At 43.4% G+C, this 25,524-nt stretch overlaps 2 protein-coding genes across 5 annotated transcripts in view; both read left to right on the plus strand.

The window, feature by feature from the left end:
• The first annotated feature begins 1,303 nt into the window (after window positions 1-1,303).
• Window positions 1,304-12,769, plus strand: LOC113023585 (zinc finger protein Aiolos-like). Of its 2 annotated transcripts, none has more exons than XM_026169742.2 (8): window positions 1,304-1,445; window positions 2,242-2,309; window positions 2,615-2,713; window positions 6,291-6,710; window positions 8,365-8,532; window positions 8,908-9,024; window positions 9,854-9,964; window positions 11,035-12,769. In XM_026169742.2, exons 2-8 carry the CDS (start codon window positions 2,258-2,260, stop codon window positions 11,667-11,669), a joined length of 1,602 nt encoding a protein of 533 aa, XP_026025527.2. In that variant the 5' UTR covers window positions 1,304-1,445; window positions 2,242-2,257; the 3' UTR covers window positions 11,670-12,769. The 2 variants fall into 2 exon arrangements, with proteins under 2 accessions (XP_026025527.2, XP_026025525.2); XM_026169740.2 differs by having other exon boundaries at window positions 1,306-1,445; window positions 2,164-2,309.
• Window positions 12,770-16,613: 3,844 nt separating this feature from the next.
• LOC113023581 (protein AF-17) overlaps window positions 16,614-25,524 on the plus strand; it is a 31,442-nt gene continuing 22,531 nt past the window's right edge. For all 3 annotated transcript variants that reach the window (XM_026169735.2, XM_026169736.2, XM_080302314.1), the window contains exons 1-4: window positions 16,614-17,170; window positions 18,192-18,271; window positions 19,568-19,622; window positions 19,743-19,852. In XM_026169735.2, coding sequence (XP_026025520.2) covers window positions 17,062-17,170; window positions 18,192-18,271; window positions 19,568-19,622; window positions 19,743-19,852 — 354 coding nt within the window. In that variant the 5' untranslated portion in view covers window positions 16,614-17,061. The remainder of the gene's footprint in view (window positions 17,171-18,191; window positions 18,272-19,567; window positions 19,623-19,742; window positions 19,853-25,524) is intronic.

Raw genomic sequence — 25,524 nt, forward strand, 5'->3', positions numbered from 1 at the left:
ACAAGACATAAAAGTTTTGATTATATTAAATAGTTTTTGGCAGTTTTTAAAGTGTTTCAGCTGAATTATTTGTTCCCCCCTTAAAATTTCACCTCACACTTGAAATTTTGTAAATTTTAAAGGTGAAACCAAAAACTAAATCTGATACAAATATCTGAGGGTCACTTCATGCTCCTGTACCACAAGACCTTTGTTACCTGTGGTAACTCCACAGGTTGTGGTCAAAGCTGGATCCGGTGAAAATGTTGACGTAACACTGAAAATACGTCAGTATCGCCCCCCCCCCCCCCCCCGCCTCTCTTACACATAAACACACACGCACGCGCTTTTGTCCCCCATGTTTTTGTCTCCGTTTGCGTCACTCGTCCCCTTTAAAGAAAAACCTAAGTATGACTCGAATGGCGGTTTTAGAGAACTGCTGCTCATTCAAGCAACAAGTGCATTCAAACTAAACATGCACCTGGAGATCTGCTGCGCATGTGTTCAGGGATTTTTTAACTTGTTTTTATCAGCAGGAGAGAGCATGAGCTTTTATTTGCCTTTATTTACACGCGTTAGAGTCGCTTGTTTTTCCCGTGAGGGGGATGGTAGATGATTTAGCAACTATAGGCATAAAAATCACACAAATATAACTTCACTCACTGTAAACAAGTGAATGCTGTGCTCAGATCATATGCTGTATCATAAAATAGGTACTGATTTCAGTGATACTGCATATGCACTTTTAAGACTGCTTAAACTCTCCTATAATAACAAGCCCGACTGTTAAAGCTCATCTGTAGACAATATTGGGATACAAGTATTTAAAAGCTTTTTTCCTAATTCTCTTCCAACTCTGCGTCAGAGATGGGAATAAAGAGAGGGACACTCAGCAGCTGCAGCATACAGATGCAGAGCCATGATGTAAGATTTTCCACAGCCAGTGTCTGACTTCTGCAGGTACGGACCATAAAGGGCAGATATCAGCTGTTTATTCACCTGAAATGAGGGGAATTCTTAAAAGAAAGAAAATGTAAATGAAGTTTCAGCTTCAGACGAGTTGGACTTTGAAGTAGCTTTCACATCTGGCCACAAGATGGAGTTAGATCTCCTTAAAAGCCAAGTCTGGAGCCATGTGGACGCCCTGAAGTAACATCAAACCCCGAATCGGTTCTTTGTTTCGCTCATAAATGTTGTTGGCTGTGCGTGTTTAGGTTCAGAGAAGGAATGTTTGAAGATTTAAACATCATCAGACTTGTTCTGAGTCTCGCCGTTGGTGCTGCTCTGCTGGATTCACACGCTCTGGTCTTTGTTGCTCCACCTTGCTGAAAATGCGTTCCTGTTCCTTTAAGGAATTCACGGCTGTGACGTTGCTTATATTCCATATTCAGAGAAAGTCCAGCGGCGGAGTGTGGAATCTCCTCCTGTGAGTGCACTTCTCCTCTGTGGTGCTGAGCAAGAAGCAGGTAAGATCTTATTCTCATCATTACTCCTCAGACTTACTGTTAACTTCCAGCAAAAAACAAAACCAAAGACGTCTCCTGGAATTAACAGCAGCAATGTAGACATGTGCTTCTCAATTTCATTTTGACCATGTGAGAAAGTTTCCTATTGATGTATTTTAACGCAAGAGCTTCAGTTAATCATGAAAACCCTATCAACGGTGTGGTGTTTTATTATTTATTAGAGCTGATGCGAATAAATAGTTGAAACAATATAAAATATAATGAAATACTTTGTTAACTCGGTGGAAACTGACAGGGGGCTTCTTTAAAAAGTGCACGTCTGGATTTTTCTTAAATAATTTTGAAACTGTGCTGGAGTGTCTGTGTGTGCTCTTTTACGCCTGCTCCTGTGTACAAACCCAGCAGGAAATACATGAGCAGTGAACATCATCTCTTTCTCATAAGGCTAAATGTAGAGACAGGGTCGAGCAATCAACCGTGGGCTTTTTTACCCACTCTTCTTTTTTTACACTGTCCAACCAACAGGAACAAAGAGATGCAAGTCTTGCTTCTATTTCTTCACAGGCCTTGTAGAAATAGTAAAGGGGAGGTTGGGGGGGCTCTTTTATTAGCATCGAGAGCATCTGAAAAAGTTAAAATTGTCTCACAAACGGTCAGATAAAATGTGACACAATGAATGTAAGAAACAAACCCGCCTTTTCTCTATCTTTATTGGCAGACCTGGTTTTAAAGCGCCAAAGGGGAGAATCTGGTTAGACTCTCATTAACCGAATACTGTAAATCCCCCCCCTCACAGAACGTTTTCCTTCATCATGAGCACAGAAAAGCATCCTGAATTCACATCCTCAGAGGCAGACGGGATGGGTGAGTATAGGCATTCCTTGTCTTTAATGTGAAACTTTCGATGATGAGGATGCACGCATTCCTCCACAGCGGCCACCATCCTGGCTGAAGTCGTGCCTAAAAACTCCACCACGTACGTGGAGGGATTTGTGCACGCTGCAGCTGAAAGCAGGTCATAGTGTCGGGGTCATGAGCAAGACTTCCTGCATATTTACTGTTAATCTGGAGTTTTAATGTTCATTTGTTGCTACGGAAAACACTTTTTTAATTAAGAAGAAAAGCGTCGCTCAGTTTTAACACATCCACTCAACATGTTACTTTCTCAGATGTTGCAGATGTGAAGTCGCAGGAGGAGGAAGAAGAGAAGGAGGACAGCTCATTTAGTGAAAATGGAATTCAGTCCGCTGAAGGTGTCGCAGATCCACGTATGTGTACCCACACACACACTCACACTCTCAAACACACACAAATATATATATATATATATATGTATATATGTGTGTGTGTGTGGCATTGGTGCTACAGCTGTTCTTTACATGTCTTTTGTTGGGTTTTTTGCCTGTTTCAGGAAAAAAATTGAGGAATGGTGCTACAATACTTTCATACAATGAAATAGATTATACTGGTTGAGGACAGGAAATACAGGAAACCATTTAGAGTGGCAGAAAAAGTAGAGGAGGGGGATTAAAATGTGAAAGGTCACCTGTAACCAGAGCATTTGGCCAAATCGAGCCAAATCCGGCCCTTTGCAAATCTTAATCAGGCCGTATCTTATTTTATGTTCCTGATCATTTTTTATCCACCTATTTGTAGCTGTGGCCATGCACCTCCACTGCACCTGCGAGCTAACAGGCTAGCTATCGCCGAAAGCAACAAACGGCATAATTTGCAGCTTAATTTTGTCGTTTGAATCAGCAAACCAGCAGGCATTTGGAGTGAAAGACAGGGAACTGCTGCTTCGCTGAGCTCACAAGAGGAGCGCAGCTGCAAGCGCAAAATGTTTTATCAAACCCGCTCGTAAAATGATGGAAACGTGAAGACGAGTTTCATTTTTATGCGCAGCCAGTTTCGTGGCAGGTGACTGGAATGTGTGTAACAGGTGAAACAGCAAAGATCTTTAACTGTGTTTTAAATGAAACTTCCCACGCGACCTTTCAGTTGTGACGCTCGTCTCTGCAAAAACTTGCACAAAAAAAGCAGATTTGTTATTTTGCTTTTACATCAGAGGTTTCTGGGTTTAATTAGCTAGTGTTCGTGCCGGTAGCTGTCAAATTTATGCATAAATGCTTATCTGAATACTATAAAGCCAAATAAATATTGTTGTGTACTAGCTGAGGGCTTTCTGTGGACCAAATCATTGTGAGAAGAGCTCGGCAACAAGCTGTGTCTGGTATTTGCATGTCTCTCATTTTCCAGGGTTTGACATGAACTACATCAAGGTTGCACGTGACGAAGAGGTGCTTGATTGATTTGATAGGTCATCTAGCTGATTAAAGTTTCATTGACCGCGTGCCAATATAGAAAGTAAGAGAGCGGGGCCTGCAAATATGCATTCATACTGTATCTGATCAGTGGATGGTGGTTTATGTTCGGAAACGTTGTTTTTCACCAGTTAGTGAGGTGACATTTCTTGACACCAATGGTATATGGGTGCATGATGCCTCAGTGGTTAGCACCATCACCTCACAAGAACAGTGGGTTCAGACTTGTGAGGCTGTAGCTATGTGGAGTTTGCGTGTTCTCCCAGAGCTCCGGTCAATAAATGAGTGTTGATGAGTGTCCGAAGTCTTTCTGTTCCTATTGGGCAGCAGTTAATATGACACCAACCAGAGAAGTAATTGGATGAAATGGAAACATCCATCCTGGATTCTTCCTAAAATGCAGTCAGAATGCAGAAAAGGAGAGAAAGAGATGATGAAACCTTCGAGCAAAAGCTCAATCTGCCTGTGGTGTGGATGGTTCAGACAGCCCAGTATGACAGGAGCCCTCCAGAGACCCTTCCTGTTATAGCTGACCCAAAGCTTGGCCTGGCTCATCAGACCTGTTCTTACGAGACTACTGGGTCTGTTTTTATTGGGCAGGTTTAGACCCCAAACAAAGCAGTGATGCAAGAAGTAAAAACAGATTCAGCAGAACGCCTGTGAAAGAGAGGCATCGAGCCTTTGCTTTGTCTATTTAGCTGTAACATCAAAACAACATTCACTGCAAAGTCGGTTATATAGACCAACACCTCAGCGTGTTAGACATGGTAGGACTTATTAGTCTGCGATAATGTCTACAACATATATGATGAAACTGCACAGAAACGTCCCTGGGTCCGAGTCCTGTTCCTGCTGCATCACAGTGTTACAGGAAAACTTGAGGGCTGCACCAAAAACCAAAGGTTTGCACTCTGAGTCTGGAAGTAGATGAAGTCATTTCACAGAAGCCTAAATCTGTCCTCATCTCCAACATTTGGTGTCATTAAACTCAGTCTGAGACGTCTAAAATCAGACCTTTTTAACTCCTTGTACATGGTGAACATTGGTCACAGGAACACTGATGAGAACCAGCAGGGACTCTGTCTCCATTTTCTCAGCCAGTGTCGTGTCCACACTCTGCAGTCTCTTCTCTCTTTCTTTTTTCTGGTCACAGCAGAGTGACCAGAAAAGCTCCTTCTGTTTCTGCATCATTACTCAAACCTTGTTCTTCTTGTAAATTTCTACTAGGAGCCCGATGACAGATAATACAGAATTAAATTTAGTTTTAATCTTTCATGTAGAGACCCTTTGATTAAAACTGACTGAACACACACTGTATGTAGGTATGAGAGGCTGTCTCCAGCGTGTGGTAGACATGGTCTGGTTTTAGTTCTCACTGCACGTTCGTGTTTCTGTGATAAAAGCTGCATTTTAAAAGCTCTCTTCTTGTCATCAAGCGGGCAGAAACTGTGACAACTCTGTTTCACACGATATTTTTAATGTTGAATTGTTTTGACTTTGTCATTCAGCCCTAACTCTCTAATTTCTCACTTAAAAAAAAAAAGAACATGGTGTTACAGACAGCTCTCCTCTTTATTTCTGACTGCCACCCATCTATCTACCCCACTGGGTGCACTTCCTAAAGCCCTGCTCTGCGTCTAATGCGCAGCCTGCGGTTCACTGCTTTGAGACACTGGACTCTATATCGGGCCTCTCGGAGCTCTGTGTGTGCAAAGTTTCCATAGCACCTCTGAGCGCTTTCCACAATACAAGGCGCTGCTCTTCAGCTCATCATCAGTCACCGCCAAGACCACAGTGTGGTTTTTGGATGGAACTGAATAAGCTGGGGGGCTGGTTAACGCTTGCAAGAGGCTAGGTGAGAGGTCCTGTACATTGGGCCTTAGGACTCTGCGTGTAGGCAGATGTGGTGTTAATAAATGAAATTGCTAAATCCTGCATGGAGAAGTAGTTTGAGCTGAGCGTGTGGTTGAGAAACCAGAAAAAAAAAACCAAAAGCGGGAAAATCTTGCTTGTATAGGTGATGTAATTGGTGCTCGGCTGGCTGAGGGGACACCGAGAGGACTTTAGGTGCACTTTAACACCTTTTAACCCTTAAATTTGGATGCTTTTAAGCCTTTGTGACCAACGTGATGAACAGTCAGTCTGAAATGACTCTTCAAAGGCAGATGAGGAATTAGTGTTGTCTGTCTGAGGCGCCGGCTCACTCACTCTCTCTCTCTCCTGCCCTGGTTCTAGCCGCTGTGTAGAGGAAATGCCTTTGCCTTATCTCAAGCACACATCTTCTGAATCTCTCTGTGACACTATGCATCGGCCCAAATTAGGCTACCCACACTTTGGAGATGTGCTAGTACTAATATCTTGCTATCGACCTTAAATACAAATGTGGAAGTAAAGACGTGACTGTGTTCCACATTCTGCTCACAGCTTATCTAGCTCCTTTGTTGGAAAATGCTCTACACATTCCTGTGAAATGTCTCTCCAAATGCATATTTTGGTTGTCCCCTCCTTCCACTTTGCTCAGGTGTGATAAAGTCCGAGGCTGAGGAGATGGAAGATAACGAGCAGCTTCTCAAGGCTGAAAAAGACCAAGAGATTGTGCCTAAAGAGGAAGCAGAGGGAGGCAGTGAGGACGGGATGGAGGAAGGTTTTGATGGGGAGAGGACAGAGGAAGAGAATGATGAGGAGAGGGACATGGAAGGGGATGAAGAGGGAGATGGCCTGAGTGAGCCGCAGGACCTGTCGCTGGTGGACTACTCGCGTTACAACAGCGCGGCCCTCCCCGACGCCAGCGCAGCGGCGTCTGCCGCCAACGCGGAAGGCGCTTACGCACCTGGAGCCGGGCCGCCTCGCATCCAACCGACAGGCAAGCTCAGCTGTGACATCTGCGGCTTGTCCTGCATCAGCATTAACGTACTGCTGGTGCACAAGCGCAGCCACACGGGTAAGCAGAGGGACGCTGACCTCAAAGATCGCAGTTGTGCAATCGCCGCGCTGTTGATGGCCCTGAGGTCTCCTTTTATTGACTCTGTCAAAGCGATTAGGAACACACAATCGTGTGCTAACTGACAGATTGTGAAATAGCCTCTATTGTTGTTCATATATTCCACGCATGCACTAACTGTGTGATTTGATCGCAGCAGCAGATAGGTCAGCACATCAGACTGCAGCTGCAGTTATCGTTCTGCCCTAAAATCCTGAAATGAATGACAGATTTTCTGAAGTGATGACCTAACCAGCGTGCTCAGAGCCGAGTTATAGTATGGAAAATAATACTCATCCCACTCATGGGATTACTCTGTCAGCTTATCCATAGAACTGATATATCGAGTTATCGGCGGCGCACAAAAAATATCAAAAACGTGAAAGAAGGTCAGAAATTCTCATGTTGCTACATTTTAAATGTCTTCAAAATGAGTCACGAAGATTATTTTTGTCCCGTCTTCCATCAGTCTGACTAACAAAGCAGAGTTTAGCTTTAAGTCATCACAGACAATTATTATAATCCTGTGCTGTGAGATTATGTGATTTTAGGCTTCTGAAACTCTCAAATCTTAGTCAGAAGAATATTCTAGCAAAAAAAAATAGTGTTGGGTTTACGGTTATGATGGAGTAGATAGGGTACTTAAACATGAAAGCAAGCTATACTTATTTATATGGCACTTTTTACCCACAGATAAAAGAAGATAGATTAAGAACACACACAACTGCCCCAATAAAACAGAGTCTAGAGCAGTACATGGATTCAAAGGCGCAAATGTCCTTAGCTGGGGCAAGCACGTTACTTAAATGCTCAAGTGACTTTAGCTGACTTTTAAAAGAGATGACAGAATCGGAAAACCTCAGAGGTGAAGCAGAGCGTTCCACAGGTCGCCTGCTGTGGCCTCGAAAAGCTCGATCACCTCGTGTCCTTGGGCGGGGGCGTGGAACAAACTGTAATTTCAAGTTGTTGTTAGATCTCAGTGGGCGAGCTGAGGAGAGAAATTGAGGAAAATCCGCTAGACGCGAGGAAATCTGATGGTTAAGAAGTGAAGACGCTGAGGCGACCATACTCCCTGTAACAACCATGATCCACCGTCTGATGCAGTACTCGCTTACTTGAAAGGCTCGTGTGTCTCTGTGACATTTAATCGCGACTTTTGTTGTAAAACATACAAACATTAGAGCTGCATTTCACTGAGTAGAGCCGAGCAGTGCTAGTCTTCGTTTGGCACCCGTGAGGCTTTGTTTCTGACATGGGAAGTCATGCACAATCTGCTTGGCAATTGTGCGGTCTGAGTTGTCCGTGAGAACAGTCTTTTCTAGGTTTGGACGTTACTTTCTTCCCCTTTTAAAGATGGTGAATGATTCTGTGTTTTTTTGCAATTCATCGTAGGAACAAGAAAACAACTAAAGTCAAAAAAAATGGAAGCCAACAAATATCTGAGCTATTGCAAAATTTCCACCCAACAAGAACATAAGAATACCACAGTGGGGTTTTTTATTTTGCTTACAGGAGCCTCGCGGCAGGTGGTCGAAATCAGAATAAGTTGTGTGATTAAAGAAGCCGGTGTCGTGTGAGAATGTGCAGGATTGTTTCAAACGCTGTGTTTTTTCAGGCGAGAGGCCATTCCACTGCACTCAGTGTGGGGCCTCCTTCACCCAGAAGGGAAACCTGCTTCGCCACATCAAACTGCACTCCGGGGAGAAGCCTTTCAAATGCCCGATGTGCAGCTACGCCTGCCGGCGACGTGACGCTCTGAGCGGGCACCTGCGCACCCACTCTGGTACCAGGCAGCCACACACACACACACACACACACACACTCACACTGATAAGCTCTGATACTGTATGCACCTGCGTACAGTACCATGCTGGTTGGTTTTTTACTCCTTTTGAATCTGAGGTCTGCTGAGGCTACATGGCTTTTCCAGTAACACCTTGCCATGCATTCTCATATGGTTACACACATCACATATGATTAGCTTACTCATTCACCTCTGGAAACTTACTCATTCACTTTCAGTTCACGTGTTTCTCCTGCACGGCCTCCAATATGCACACCATCATCAGTTTTGTACGAAACCGCGTACTTAACGAAGTAATGCTTGCTTCATGCCGTTGATGTGTTTGAGTGTTTAACTGAAACCTCTGCCTCGCAGTAGAGAAGCCCTTCAAGTGCAACCATTGCAGTCGCAGCTACAAGCAGCGCAGCTCGCTGGAGGAGCACCGAGAGAGGTGCCATGTGTACATTCAGAGCAAAGGTCCCGCCGAGAGAGGTGAGCAGCGGTGCGCACACACTGTCTCACCACCACGCTTGTAAGAAGACTCCAACATGTCTCCGAGGGACACTCGGTTCACACATGCACATATAGGTGTTAAAGTTATGAAGAACGCATGCATTTCTGCAGCTCGTGCAGAAATGCACACGCTCGTGCAGGTGCACACTTAACAGATCCTGTTTTTATAGCCCCATTAAAAATAACAAGCTTATGGCTACTACCCCGCACTTACAGCTAAACGGGTTATGGCTGCTGTGGCGTACAGGCTCAGCGTGCAGAAGACCGCTTCTCATCTCTCTGCCATCAAAGGGGAAGCTAAATAATGTAGGGCAAATGCTTCAGCCCAGCCACCCGACACAAGCAGGAACACAAACGCACACCACCTTACCTCCCCCTTCCCTCCAAATAAAAAAACAGAAAAGCCTTTATGTACTCAGAGGACAACAGCATGGTTGCAACACACAGACAATGCTCTGTTTCTGTGGTCACCAAATGTCGTAAGTTTATGCCTGATAGTGCCGTAGTGGTGAGGAAGTACATCCTCATCCTGTGGTCTCCTCTCCTGTGCTGGTGAAGTAAAAAAGCAACCAGGAAGTGAGGTCAAAGGAGCGTCTGCTCTCAAATTAATATCTCGTTCCTCCCGGTGTAACTGCGCTTCTGCGCAGCTGCTGTGTTTTTTGAGTTTCTTCCTTTTTTTAAAAAAAACTCTGTGACTTCAAAGGCTGATGGACAGCTGTGCACTCATGACACTGCCTGATCAAAAAGAGAGTCTTCATTTCCTTATCTCTCTCTCTTTCTCTCTCTGTGCTCTTCTGCTGCCAAGCAGAGGACAGTCACACATCCAGGACTCAGATGGGTACTGAGCGTGCGCTGCTGCTCGACAGGCTCGCCAGCAACGTAGCCAAGCGGAAGAGTTCAATGCCACAGAAGTTTACAGGTAAGGGTATAAACACCTCAGGCCGATGAAAGCGCTCAGATTTCTCTTTAAAAATATGCTTTTATATCTTTAAGGAATATTTAGTGGCTCCAGCTTTTATACGTATCGTTTGTCATTTTGCCTTTTGCTGCGCTTTTATGCTGCACAATGCAGAATTTGAAGTTGTCTGTCTGAGCTACTTGTTTGTCTGTCTGTCTATGCTGGCCTTCATCTGTCGCCAAAGGGGGTTTCAGGGCAGACCACCTGCCTCATACCTGCACACACCACAGAGTGGTCCCCACTGCTCCAAATTCTCTGCAGGAATTGTGTCATCGGTGGGTATTGGTAATTATTGCACGGTTAATAAAATAGTGTCATGCACATGAAACCTCTGAGTTCCATTACTAACCGCTTGTGTTTTGATTCGATCTGAGATAATTTGAGCTGGTAATTATCAGAAGTATCAGTTTCGGTAAATGGCTGACTTGCCACAGTGATTTCCCAAACTTTATGGGCGTATATATACACACACATGCACAATGATTTTCAATAGCTTGCTCTCACCTTTCTGGTTAAGACTAACACTGAGTTGTAGTTTCGCAATCGAGCTTCGAGCTGCTCGCAAAAAGCATGAGTGTTTTGGCAATTAAAAAAAAAAACCCTCCTACATCTCCATCAGGTTTACAAATGAAGTGAGATCTTTCAATATGACAACCACAGGAGGAAAAAGAGAAGTAACCACAGAGAGCAAACAAGGCGCGAGGCGAGAAACGTGAGCAGGTGTCTCTCTGTCATTACACCAGCTGCACTACAGAGGCCTTCATCTGCGTCGTATGCTTCCTCCCTGTCCCTAACTGCTGCCTCGGGATGCTGCCAGGCTTTAAAGCTGCTTTAGTCCCGTCGACCTGGCGCTTTCCAGGTTTTTGCTTTTTCCCGCCCTCGGACTGCACGGCGGAGTGAGAAACCCAGCAAGGGTCTAAATCTTTTCCATCTGTTTTAACTGCTTCTTGCTTCCTGTGTTGTTTCTCTGCCCGTGCTGCTGGATGAGGTTTGCAAAGTCTCCTCGTGCTGAGCTCTTTCTTGTCGTCTAGGCGACAACGGCGTGTGCCTGGACCTGAGCTTTAACAGGGATCTGGTCCACCGAACTGATGTCAAGGATTCTCCGTCGGACTCCCCGGGGCCAGACGCCCATCACCAGCAACAACCGATCCACCCAGGCCCCAATGGTGACCAACCGCCTTCCCACAGGCCCTACCCCATCTCGTTAGCCCGTGGCGACATCACTCCCATGGGCCTCACCAATGGCCACAAGATGGCCATGCCGCTCCTGGGAATCCCTCACGCCTCCCAGCCTCCCCTTGGCATGGACTCTTACCACAATGACAACACCCAGATATCCCAGCCTGTCATGTACAGCTTAGGCCACCTGCTTGGGGGGCTGAATTCCCAGAACGGCATGCCTCACCCACACGCCCAGCCCATCCCCCTGTCGCCTCTTGAGGCTTTGCGAGTGATGCGAGCTGACGGGGAGACCGTGCCCGGGGCCGTGTACCCCTGTGGCCACTGCAGGGTGATCTTCCTGGACTATGTCATGTTCACCATCCACATGGGGTGCCACGGCTTCCGCGATCCGCTCGAGTGTAACGTGTGTGGCCACCGCAGTCGGGACCGTTACGAGTTTTCTTCCCACATAGCCCGTGGCGAGCACCGCCTAGAGTTGAAGTAGACTGCAGGCACAACACCAGCACTGCATGAGAAAAACAGCAGATTAACTCATATAAGTAGTGTCAGAAATGAATTCATGAAGTAGCTATCACTTTCTGCCTGTGTGTGTGTGTGTGTGTGTGTGTGTGTGTGTGTGTGTGTGTGTGTGTGTGTGTGTGTGGGTGTGTGTGTTGGAGAGGGAGACGTTATACGAGTGTAACGGGTTTCAGGGTGTTTTTAGTCATACTGTAGTCATCTGAAAAGATGGCCTGTAAAATGTTAATGCAGGAGCACTTCTACCTCCTTTTTCATGCATATATTTGTACTCAATGGTCCCTGCTGTAGCCGCTGTGTATATCCTAATCCTCAGTTCCATATGTTAATTCAAATGTTCCAAAAATATGAGCACTTATTACATTTATTGTGTAAATGCTTTTGTTTTTTATCAGTGTAAAGATGTAAGTAATAAAAGACAGCTCTTCCTTCGTCACACACAAGCTGCACCACGCCGAAAGACTTTTAGCTTCTCTGACAAACACTTGGCAATTCAAGACTGCAGAAAAAAAAATCCTATTATCTCGAAGGTCACATGTCTCTTTTTTTCTCAGCTGTGGTTTTCTGAGTGTAGTTCACGGCTTCAAAGGACACATCACTCTGCTTCTCACTCCAGATATTGTACTCATTTAGCGCTCCCCACAAGTTGCTTCACAGTTTTTCACAAGACTTTTAGTCACACAAAACACACAGTGTTCAATTACATTTCTCACTTCTGTTTGATTTATACAGCACCGGTTCCCTTCACACTGTGCAGAAAAGGCCGTACAGTGAGACAGAGGTTCCATCATTACATTTAACCCTTGAAAGTACAAAACTGCACTACATGTATGGAGGACAGAGGTAAAGGAGATCGAACAAGGTGGATAAAAATTCAGTATAAAGTCAAGCTAAAGGCCTCAAAATGCGTATGGCAGCAGATGAAATCTTCTAGGTTCCATTAAATCAGGAGGGAAAAAGAGACTGATCACTTTGTTCCATGCAGTACGTGTTGACAGATTCTGAAAATGATGAAATGTATGGCTGGCTGAAGCTGCCAAAGTTAAAATAAATACATATGTAAGTAAATGGCTCAATTAATGTGGTGAATGTGTTGAAAATAAATGTAGGCCTTTCTTATTTTGGGGACTGCACAACACAACCCAATATTTCTATTTTAATTTGCTTCTGAATGTTTTTTTTAATATAATTTCTAAAAGTATTTCTGTATATTTTCTTTCGCCTTCCTGTTTATGTCCTCATTTATTTCTATATTTTCTTTCACGATGGATGCCAGAGCTACACCAGAGTCTGCAGTTAGGAACAGCTAGAGAACTGACGGTCTGAGCTAATCCAGCTCCTTGTATTGTTTAGGATCATTTGGGAAGTAAACCCTTTGCTCATTTCACTAAATGTATTAAAGAGATTCTGGTGCATTGATGCAGAATCAGCCACGATCAAAACATAGCGTAAAGAAGCAAACATGACATCAGGACTTTTAAGCAAATGTAGATGTTCGCTTAAAAAAAACACCTACAAATGCATCAAAGCCGCCCTTTTGCTCGTCTCCTCTAACTGAAGTTTTGACGCCGTTTGTAATTATTTTGTTAATTATCTTTGATTTTGGCAGTTTTGGCCCTCCATCCATGGATGGAGGGGAGATGGTGGTGTTTGTAACGGGATCATCGCAGGATTTAATCTGACTCCATCTTGAGAAAATACAAAAACGAGTCACATGTCTCTTCACATATATGTCGTCTATGTGGCGAATGTGTCATACGTGGTCTTCTGTGCGTGTAGCTTCTATGTGAAAGTGGTTTTGTTGGACAGAGGGTGAAGGGGATTTCAAGCAAAGTGAACAATAGTTTAATTTTACATTTTTTGGGCCAGAAAAGAATGAGAGAATATGCAAATTAAAAAAAAATCCCACTTCCCACTTATATTTCACTTCACCCACAGCAAGGAGAGAAATCAATTACGTGTGCCAGTAAAGCTCCCTGATATGGGATCTCAAAGGTGCAACAAATGTATGTGAAATTTGTGGGAATTTCTTTGTGACAAACTTCAGGAGCCTCCTCTGACAGCTAAATCTGTCTTTCCTGTTTGTATTGGGGAAGTTTTGGTGAGCACACAAAATGAGTTCTGACTAGCTAACTTAATATATGAGTGCAGGAGGGGCTGTGTGTGTGTCTGTGTGCGCGCGCGCAAATGTGGATGCACTTCGCCCCCACATGTTACTGCAGGAACTCGGCTACGCCTTGCTGCCTTCAGATCAGCAGAGGGTGTTAGCTTCATCCAGCTGCCACCTCGCTATCTGTCCTCTCCATCAGCGCCAGTTCCCTTTTCTCTCTTTGGGTTTGAAGAGAAATGACACTTGTGAGACAAACTGTCATCACAGCTTTGTGTCCATATGTCAGTATAAAAAGCCCAGTCATCCATTTCAAAAGTACAACTGCGCTGGTTCTCTTTTTCCTATTATAAGACACTGAGTTAACAGCATATGTCTTCCGAGTTATTTGATGGTGTTGAGTAAGATTGTGGCTGAAAGACATGTCAGATTATGGCAATCTAGGAAGATATGAATGTTTTCTGAAAAATCATGTCTGAGCTAAAATGAAACGTGGGAAAACGGGAATAGGGCTTATGTCGAGATAGCTTCTACCCGTGTGTGTGTGTGTGTGTGTGTGTGTGTGTGTGTGTGTGTGTGTGTGTGTGTGTGTGAGGTCCCCTTTTCACCTTAAAGACAGAATTACTCAACCAGACGAGATAGGAGTCATAAAGCATCCATGACGCAAGACCAGTCAAAATGAGATGTTTTTGGTGACATCTGCTGACTGAATTACAGGAGTTAGTGTAAGTGGAAAGACAGCCAGTAAAGTTTGAGTCATTAAACCTCAGGGCGCTTCAGATGGACAAACTGGATTCAAATTTAAATTTCACATGTTTAGTACTTTTCAGTTTTGCTCCCATAGATCGGGGGCGTCATGCGTCTCGTTTTAGCTCATGGACCACAAAACAGCCCAATTTGATCTCAACTGGGTTAGACCGCAAAAGCTATTACATAACAACCTGCATGGAAAAAACCCACCCGTCTTTATTCTTTCTTTGAATAAAGTCTCCTGAGTCATCCATTCACAACAGCATTATGAACACACAGCACGAATCTTTAAAAAATGTGATTTCAGCTACACTCTTCAGTTTTTCCACAAATGGTGAGACTGCTGCCATTTTCAATTCACTGATATCGATGGATCTCTAAGGGAAACCCGGAAAACACATAGAGATTTCTTAAATAGAAAATAAAGTTAGGGAAGCAAGGCTGAGATGAATATATTGGATGAAGGATGTTGAAGTAGAAGCTGTCAGGCAGGAGGAAAAAAAGACCTCAGAGAAGATGTATGTAGGACATGTGAAGGGTTGGTATGACAGAAGAGGATGCTGGGAATAGATGATATATATGGTGACCTCTAATGAGCTCCGCCGAAGGAAAAAGTGTTTTATGTCTTTGTGATTCAAACTATTTTTTCTGAATCCAGGGTGTCACACTCATAAACAGCCCAGTTAGAGCTTGTAAAAGTTTCAAATACGCCTCCTCTTCTTCTTTCAGCTCCAATCCTACATATCAGGACGTAAAACTAATCTCATCCTTAGCATGTCTTAAAATTAGATAAATATCATTTCTGATAAAGAACAACACATGACATTTCTGTGGAAACTAAGAATAGCACCCAGGTGCTTGTATGAACACCTGTGTTAAAGCAGATGTTTTAGATCATTCAGCCGTGTGTTAATTCAGTGCCAAAGAGGACAAACATCAGCAATGATCCATCAGTCTGGGAAGAGTTCGAAGACCATCTCCAAATAAATTGAAATCCATCGTTCTAGAGTGAGAAACATTATTCGCAGATGACACCTGCCAGTCTTCCCAGTCTACATAATTCAATTTATAACTAAAATTCAGAGAGCTGTGTGTAATAATACCATGTAATAATATGCTGTGCTGCTGTTCATCTGAGGGGTTTTTTATGTGTTGATATGTAAAACCTTGGAAATGAGGGTGTTAGCCCTCACACATCGCTGATGGTTCACACTGGTGGTTTGAAGGTGAGGTTTGTGCAAATCCCGTTTGTATGCTGCCTGTTTTTAAATCTTTATGATTTCGTTGATGCACTAAACTGATAATGAACAAAGAAATGGAAAAATATTTGAAAGAAGCTGTTTGAAGTCAGAGAGAGAACGTATGAAAAGCAGGGTCGGTACCAATAACAGAAAGTAGATGCTTATCTGTCAAAGTGTTAAACTTGTGTAATAGTTGTGATGAGCTACAAACTGAGATGTGATTAGCGTTGTTTATGAAACATTTGGGTTTGTGTTTCTCTCTCTGTCTTTTTTTATTTTATTTCTATGTAATCAGGTTTATTTAGTAATTAAATTGTCATTACTGTCATTATCCATTATTGTTATTATTTATTTATGTATTTATTTTGGTACTCATTTTTAGTAAATAATAATTTTTAAAAAAGCAAATGAGCAAAAATAAAACGTTGTCATTACATTATGAATTTCAAATGGTACATTTATTTACTGAGCTCCTGTTTGTATTATACTTGACTTTTTACTTTGTCTTCTGTTTTGTTATATGTAGGTTTGCGCTTATTGAGCTCCCCTTTTTTTAATGAAAGTTTATATTTTATTCTATTTAATTGAGCTCCTTTCTTTTGCGTGTTTTTTCCCATTATGACCATTTTTGTCTTTTAATATTTTATGATATTGTGTTGACCTGTTTTGGCCGCTGTCACACGGGAATCTCGCATCTTTTGTTATCTTATTATTAATGTTTCATTATTTATTTTAGGTCCGGACGCCGGATGGTGAAATAGCTTGTAATTCCTGCTGTTAGCCACCCCCAAGATGTCCTGCAGATGGCGCTGTTGAGACGCGGTTGATGCCGGGCGCATACAGCGGTTTGGGCCGACGTGATGCGCGGGGTTCGTGTAAAGAACACAGTGGACCGGGGCAGGAGGCCGTGCGGGCGTCTGCTCCCCGGGTTCGTGGAAATCGAGTCGTCACTGCCTGAAAACACGCGCTGAAAAGGCGCTTCCTGCTCAACAATAACTTGCTACCTTTGCTGTGACTTTTACTCCGGCGAAGATCTGAGCATGCGCACTTATGTATGGGACGGGGAGGACATCACGGAAAATCTACTAGAAGCACCACAAACGCAGAGATTTCGGCTCTCCGCTGCACTAAAACTGCACGACGTGGGCGGCCCGTGACCATGCCTAGAGCGGCGTTAAGATGCGGGACGACCGCCTGACAGGCCTGGCCTGGGTCTGAGCCGTTGCCGGGAGGGGAAATCTATTTCTTCATATGGGAGCAGCATGCGGGAAATGGTCGGTGGTTGCTGCGTGTGTTCCGACGAGCGAGGCTGGGCTGAGAATCCGCTGGTGTACTGTGATGGACACGGCTGCAGCGTCGCCGTTCACCAAGGTAACATTAGCTGCTGTTAGCGTGTGATTCCCGGGCAGCCGGAGCGGCTCTAGCTTGCGGCCGGAGGCGTTGGTCCTCCCTGCCTACGTGCGTGTTCTGTGTTCGTGCGGGAGGGGCGGGTAGGTAAGCGTGCTGTTGTTGCTTCCTCTCCGCACACTTGATTGATCGCGCAGGGCCGAGCGGCGTGACACCGAGCCCGGATGGCGCCTCGAGGTCCGTGCGTCGCGGACCGTGCGGCACGCTGCGACGCGTTCGCGAGGCCGTGTTCGTTCGGACAGCAGCGCGTGTCCACTTGCTTTGTTGCATTCGAGCGATTTGAAGTGGGACCTCACGCAGGATGGCTACTCTGAGTGAGGATCAGCCCTCTGATCTCAGTGATGCTGTGACGGTGTTGGTGCACAAATGTGCCAAAAAGACAAAAAGAAATTTGTGCCCAAACTGAAAAAGTGCAGAAGATTCTGATCCAGAGAGGTGCTGATGCAGGAGGCTGATTTCAGGGCTGTCCCAGTCAAATTAAAGCTTTATGTCAAAGTGGAATGAAATAGGATTATAAGGTTAATCCGATCAGGATGACAGCAGCACCTCTCACCACTGACAGGGAGAGATGTTAAACTTAGAAAGAGAAAAGTTAAAACATAAAATCAGCTTGAAATCATTTTCTATTCATCTGTTAAAGCAGGATGGCTGTGCCAAGTGTCAAGTCAGTATTATCTTGAGTAGTATTCTTGGACAGGTACTGCCAGCTTTACTAGTATTTATTAAAGTATTTATAGAGCTTGGCAAGTCGTTTCAATCATAAAAAGTGAAATATTATTTCCAGAAAACGTGAAACTTTTAAACACTGTTAAAGGTACAAATTGTTGACCCTCGGGCTGTTCAACATCTGTCCTGTGAATGAATGAATGACTCATTAAATGTGCATGTTTTCATTTGTACCTGTAGTTTACATTAAAAGACAGGTGTGTTACCGTGGGTCGTGCCGGTCCAGTTTGACACTCCCGTGCTTGTGTGTTTGTCGCAGCATGCTACGGCATCGTGCAGGTGCCAACTGGCCCGTGGTTCTGTCGGAAGTGTGAGTCACAGGAGCGGGCGGCACGTGTGGTGAGTACGCCAACACGAATGACACAATTTATTCATTCATTCCTGCTTCACCTTCACCTACAAGCAGTCTGCCTCAGGTGTACTGAGCCAGCTTGTCCCATACTGATGCCCTAAAGCTGAGTTAAACGAATAAGCTGGATTCCTCTGTGTTTATGTGTGAAGCAGCCTCAGGCGTGATTTAAACATTGCTTTCCTACCTTTCTTAAGTAAAATCGAACATAAAAGAAATGTACACATTAACTGAAACTGTGTTTATTATTAAATAATAACTTTCAGTGAGGACTTTTTCTCCCTTCATGGTTTTTTTGGACTAGTCTGATTTTAGTCTATTCATTTCAATTCATTTTTTTTCATATAACATCAACTCACAACACTTCCCACAGCAAGGTTCTTTATACTACACGGTAACAACCGTATAATATAAGAGCGAAAACCCCACAGCTAACAGATGATCCCGTACGAGCAGCATTTGGCGACGGTGGGAAGGAAGAACTCCCTTTTGACAGGAACAGACCTCCAACAGAACCAGGCTCAGGGAGGGGCGGGGCCATCTGCCATGACCAGATGGGCTGGCGAGGGGAGAAAGAAGAAGATCGTAGAGGATAAAATAGAAACTGTCTTTGCATCTGCAAGAGTTAAAACGGATTTTAACTTTGATGTGTCACAATTATCAGCTGACTCTGGATTCTCCTGATTCTCCTTTTTACAGTCTGTGGACAGCAAGAGCTGTTTGATTCCTTCTTTACATATATATAGACACCAAATAAGGGCAGGGCTTGTTAAAAAAGTGAGCAAAATCATAGGACACGACAACATGTTACTCTTAATTTTTCAATTCAATTCAGTTTTATTTATATGGCGCAAATCACAACAGCGGTCGCCTCAAGGTGCTCAGTACTCAAAGGTAAAGACCCAACAATAAAGCCTTGAGCCCACCTATCAGCTGTCCTCCTCCTGTGTGTGGAGGTGGTTACAGCTCACGTGCACATGCGCTGCCTGCAGAGTGGAGCTGAGTAGCGACAGATGAAGTGAACTATAAATTAAAAAGCTTGATGACAACACATTTTATTACAAGAAGCGCAATAAAAGCCATAAACTGAGGCAGAGATATACAGAAAAGCTGATGTCATAGGCGCAAAATAAAGCCTCTGAACTGTTACTTCCTCTATATTATGTTAGCTTAGAACTGCATCGAATAGACTGACCCACTGTTTCCTGTATCTGCCCTAACGTTTGGAGTCATGGTCAGACAGATATCCACTCCAACAAGCTCCGCTCTCTCCCGTGTCTCCTCAGAGGTGTGAGCTGTGTCCCCACAAAGATGGCGCCCTCAAGAGGACAGACAGCGGAGGTAAATATCATCATGTTCCCGCTCACTCTTCCCGAGGGCATAACCGAGTGCGCATTTCCACTCGAGTCATTCCGAGTCTTGTCATATCGTTGATCCGCTGCCAATCTCTCCTCCAATCAGGCTGGGCCCACGTCGTGTGCGCACTCTACATCCCCGAGGTGCAGTTCGCCAACGTCCTCACCATGGAGCCTATCATCCTGCAGTATGTCCCACACGAGAGATACAACAAGGTAGGGATGCACGCTGTTTGAGCGGGAAAGTTGGACTAGTCTACAGGAAGTTAGAGGCGCGAGAGAAAAGAGGAGCACAGAGAGATCAGATCCAGCCCCAAAGATAAGCTTCATCAAACAGGAAAGTTTGAAGCCTAATCTGAAAGTAGAACTAAGGGTTTACTTTGGAGTTTATTTGTTTGTTTGTTTGTTAGTTTGTTTGTGAGGGTGTGTTGTTGTTGTTGTGCTCTTATAAAGTGGTGACATTTCAATCCTTCGGTAAAATCGTTTCCTTGTTCATAACTCAAAAATGGCTGCGAACACATTCAGCACACGGATTTTTACGTTGTTTGTACCTGCAGCTAAACAGGTAACAAAGAACTCTTCACACCATACGACCCCAAACCAAGTGTCCTCCAAAGGAAACAATATATTCGTTCCATTTCTAAAATAATTATTCATCTTTAAGTCCTCTCTGACATCTTTTCCAATGCTTCAGCTCTGGCCACCTCTACTACTTCCACGATGCTAGTCTGGACCAGATGCTTAATCTCTCTGTCATCTCCCACTAAGTCTGTCTCATCGCCTAAAACAAATAGTCTTGGACTGCCTATGAATCCTTAGCATATCTTAATTTCACATAATCTAGTCCAGAACTCTTCAGGTAATAAAACTCGATAATTTTATTACCTGACTTTGAGGCATAGAGTGAATTTCTCCTTCTTATAGTTCACCAGCAGTTCAGTATATCTTTTTATCCAAGTATAAATAAGAATATCTAAGAAGCTAAGAATAACAACAAAGTCTCATCATCCATCCCTTGATCATTTTCATTTTGCTAATAATATTTATATTAACAATCTCTTGTCTCATGTCAGACTTAAATCATCTCCCATGTTCTTCCTGAGATCTGGAAAACCTTCCTGAGCCAAGTTCTTGATCAGCAGAGAATAACACTTCATGACCTTTCCCAGCGTTCAAAACTATCTAAATGCTTAGAAACTGTAGGAGCTTCTGTATTGGGTCTGAACAGCCCTGATAGAAGACGACAGATCCAAGGTTTCCAAAATGGTGTAGAAGACGTCACAGAAAAGGTCATCCGGGGGGGCCACTCCCATTTCTTTCCGATCCTGCCAGTAAAACCGGGTCTTACCAAGCGCAGCTTCAGGTTCAGTCTGAGACTGAAAGGCACATTTAAATATGGGTCCAACTTAAACATCCAAGCCACTTTAATCCAGATTAGATCGAGATGAGCAGTTAATAAGACTGCAGATGACAGTGGGGCTAAAAGATGCTGCTCAGTGAAGGTGGGCTTCTCTCGGGGGAAGCAACTAAAGGGCCAGACGTCATAGTTAAATGCATAACATTAACCTCCTAGGACCTGGCATCCACGTGTGTGGACATCACATTTTGGGTTGTCCAGACCACAATGCTAAATGTTGCTCTACAAAGGCCTGATATCCACTTACGAGGACATTATACTGCCAAAAAAAAAGTGTAAAGTAAAGTGTACATGTTAGTCCCCATAGGGAAATAGTTCCTCTGCATTTAACCCATTCACCCAGTGAAGCAGTGGGCAGCCACCAGTGCAGCGCCCGGGGAGCAGTGTGTAGGGATGGTACCTTGCTCAGGGGTATCTCAGGGTAGCCGTTGAGTGAAGTCGAACCCCCAACCTTCCGATCATGGGGCAACCACCCTACCTACTGAGCTATTCCTGCCATTGTTCTAACAAAATTTAAAACGAATGTCCTCATATGTGGATATGAGGCCCTCGTAGGGCAAAATCAGGTAAAAAGATAATTCTTTGTTTTTACATCCATCAGGTCCCAATCAGCCCAAATAGCAAAGAGAAATTAAAAATGCATGCCATGAAAGAGTTCAGGTCTTAGGAGGTTAATACAAAGCAATCCCAGAGCCCCATCAGCAAGTGTTTGCTGATTTAAAGATTTAAACGAGGTTTTTTTACCTCTGCATATGAAGTAATTTGTAATCCCCAAAGCTCCAATCTAAATTAATGGAGAGAATAACTAATAATTTCCATTGTTACCAGGATCTAAAACCTGTATCACCAGGCAAATTTTAATTAAAACAAACAAACAAAAGTTTGTCAATAACCCAAAATAAGATTTAAAAGGTTTTCTGATACAGTTTGATTTAGGGTCTCCAGCTTCTCATCCGATCACAGAGAAAAATGTAAACACATCCTCTTACCTATGATAACGTGTAAAGCTGCACACCTGCACCGCACCCCTGAAACTGGCACAAGGTGACCCCACAAACCTGCGTTTGATAAACAAACACTTTAAACAGGTAGAAGAAGTCAGCACCAGTAATCAGTAATACTGAAAATCCTCAACAGTAAAATGTATAAATACACAGAAAGCTGCATCCGTGTTTACATATATGAAACGCTGCTAAACAGGTTATGCAACATGTGTCACACGGTGTGTCAGCAGTCATCAAAAACATAGAGAGTACTTTCAGAATGAGCAGTCACACAGAGGGAAAAGAGAAAAAGTGTCATCTCCGTCCTCAGCACCAAGTTCGACGAGTCATGATGCAATGCAGCAGACGACACGTGGGAGACTGCACGACTGCTTTCCTCCTTAACGGGAAAACCAGTTTTGCTTCACATCCCCGTTCTTCTCTCCACCTACACGTCCTGTACTAACCCGGAGCTCAGCGTGGCAAGGTCACGCCTGTTCTCTGGAGGCTGCTGAAAGCCTTTCTGGGAAATGTGGGAGATTTCGAGCTGTAGTAGATGTGGCATGTTTAGTAAACAGCAAAGCACATTTACCATAAGTGCAAAGATTCAAAAATACCCTGAAGTGATTTGTGAAAGTAAAGTTTTTCTGGTTTTCACATCAAAAAGTATTTATTCCTCTTGGAGTTTTGACTGATGATAGAAAAAGAACACGAAAAGCTTCTCATGGTTTGAACTTTTACCAATTAAAAAAATGTGAATAATTAAAAAATATTCTTCAATAAGCTTTAATTCAAGGATTTAAAAAAAAAAAATACATTTAATAATTTTAAATAGAAAATGAAAAACGTGTTAGATTGCCGAGCCGCTCTCCTGTTTTCAAAACTGTTACGCAAAGACAAACAGAATGCAGTCGAATCATTTACAGATTTAAAATTTAAAGCCCGGGTTTGAGAGACGACGAGCAGCGACAGCGCCGGATGCTGAGTCACACAGAAAGGTCATTTTGAATGTGAGGCCACCATTTTTAATTCTGACAGCACATTTTCATTTCATTTCATTCATACTTTTGGCATCTAAGTCAACTAAGTACTCCAAGATTATAGCAGAGTAAATATAAAGTGAAAACATAAAAGTTTGTCTTATACTTTTGAAGGCAAAACGTTTCCTCTGCTTATTACAAGCTCGTGAAAGGAGCTTCTTTATCTGATCAGTCTTATTAGCTGACTGTTTCACACATTAAAAAAAGCTTGAAAACATACTTAGAAGTTGTTTTCAGTATTTAGAAGTTAAAAAAGGTAAAAAAGAAACAATCAGGCTGTTACAAAGTAGCAGTTTTATTTATATACAAAGTAGTTGTACCTGTTTAGCTGATATCTGTGCCTGTTTGTCCGCTGATTAGTTAATGAATGGGTTAAATCGCTCTTTGCGGTATGTGAAAGATGTAAACTGTGATTGTGTGCTGATGTCACTCTGCACTGCTGTTTCATGCCTCACAGTTGTTACAGTGTTTCAGTAGTGATACATTAATAGCCCAAACAGTCGTCTGTTGTAGGAGTGTTGTCTCTGTGAACTACAATGTTTGCAGATGACACTGTGACCTGTAATGACTGTAGGGAGCTGTTGGAGGTGTGCAGTGGAGAGGAGAGGAATTAAAGATAGTGTGTGTGACTGAGAGGGGGGCGGGTGTAACGCTGAAGCTGCAAGGTAGTGAAGATGAGTCTAAAAGGGAACAGAAAGTGCAGGGAGGGTGGAGCCTGGTGTCAGTGGTGCTTTTTGACATCTTCATCCTTTGTTGAATGAAGATGGATGTTTAAAGTGTTTTCTTTTTGCATCGTTTTATATTGTTAAATATCTCTTACCACAGAAAGAGTGATGGTAGTTTTGCTTTACTCGGCTCAGGTTTGTTTTCTGTGTTCTTCATGTATAATTAATGAATGCTGCAGATCGGCTGTTAAGATTCAAAGATAAGAGGACGTGTCACACATAGACTCACGCTAGCTTTTGAAATTTTCTGCTAATGATGTTTTTCTTTCTTTTTTACTTTGCACACAAACAGTTTAACCACAGACTAGTTTCAGGCGGGTACAGCTTCAACATGCATCAGCTCTCTGGTAACTTTACTCTCTTATTAGGGCTTCCCGATACTGGCAGAAACCATAATCGGGTCTTTTGGTCCGTATTGAGGATTACAGGAATATTACAGGATTACAGGAAGCCAGTTACTCACTGGCTTTGTGGATTCATTAAAAAGAATAAACTTGCCTTTGAAGTTAAATTATATTTTCAAATGGAAAATTGAGACAAAAGTAAAAGTGAAGGGATCTTTGGCCCTGTGCACCACCACAGTGGTGTATGTGATTAAAGTGCAGACCTTCATCTTCACATTAAGGGCTGTTGCAAATATTTTGCATAATTTTTTACACTTGGATGAAAGTGTGTAATCCGTGGACATCCTTGAGGTATTCTGCTAGGCCTTTACTGCAGCCACCTTCACTTGCTGCTTGCTTGTGGGTCTCTCTGCTTCAGTTTTACCTTCAGTAAATGGAAAGCTGCTCTGCTGGGTTAAGATCAGGTGGCTGACTTGGCCATCAAAGAATGACCCATTTCTTGAGTTGCTTTTGCATTTTGCTTTCTTTGCAAAGTGCTTTCTGAGCAGAGAGTGCAGCCCTGTACGCTTCACGTCACCCTGCTGCTTCTATCAGCAGTCACGTCATTAATAAACACCCGTGACCCGGTTCCACTGGCAGCCGTACATGCCAGTGTCATAACACTGCCGCCATCGTGTTTGACAGATGATGTGATATGCTTCAGATCATGAGCTGTTTCTCTCTTTCTGAGTTCTTTTCTCCTCCCATCGTTCTGGTACAAGTTCTTCTTGGTTTCATGTGTCCAAAGAATTTTTCCAGAACTGTGCCGGCTCTTTCAGATGTTTCCTGGGAAATTTAATCTGGCCTTCCTGCTCTTGACTTGGTCTGAAGTTTTTCTTGTCCACTTTAGTCTTCTGTGGTCTTTCAGGCTGTTTGGTGTTGCTGAGCTGGCCATTGCATTCCTGTTTTAATAAGAAAGCACCAGATTGTTGCTTTGACCACTCCTAAAGCTTTTGCTACCTCTTAGATAGGTTTATTTTTCAGGGCCTCCTTTACTTGCAGCCACGTTTCGCTGGATCAATGAACAGCTGCAACACTTGTAAATTTGTCATTTGTCCAATTAATTTTGATCCTCTGAAAATTGATGAATGTCAATAAAAATGTATGCAATTCCTCAAGAGCTTATGCAATACTTTTGTTAACTTCCTTGAATTAAAGATGAAAGTCTGAACTTGTATCACATCTTGGTTGTTTGATTGCACAACACTGCAGTTGTTTTCAAAGTTACAAAAACTGTTCAGAAGACATCTGCAGTGTGTGCAGCAGAGCAAGCCTTTCAAAGCAAAGCACATTACAAAGAAATCAATATTTGATTCATGGACTGAGCATCTTGCATTGTG

The sequence above is a fragment of the Astatotilapia calliptera genome, chromosome 6 (assembly GCF_964374335.1).
Source record: "Astatotilapia calliptera chromosome 6, fAstCal68.1, whole genome shotgun sequence".
NCBI classification, from domain to species: Eukaryota; Metazoa; Chordata; class Actinopteri; order Cichliformes; family Cichlidae; genus Astatotilapia; species Astatotilapia calliptera.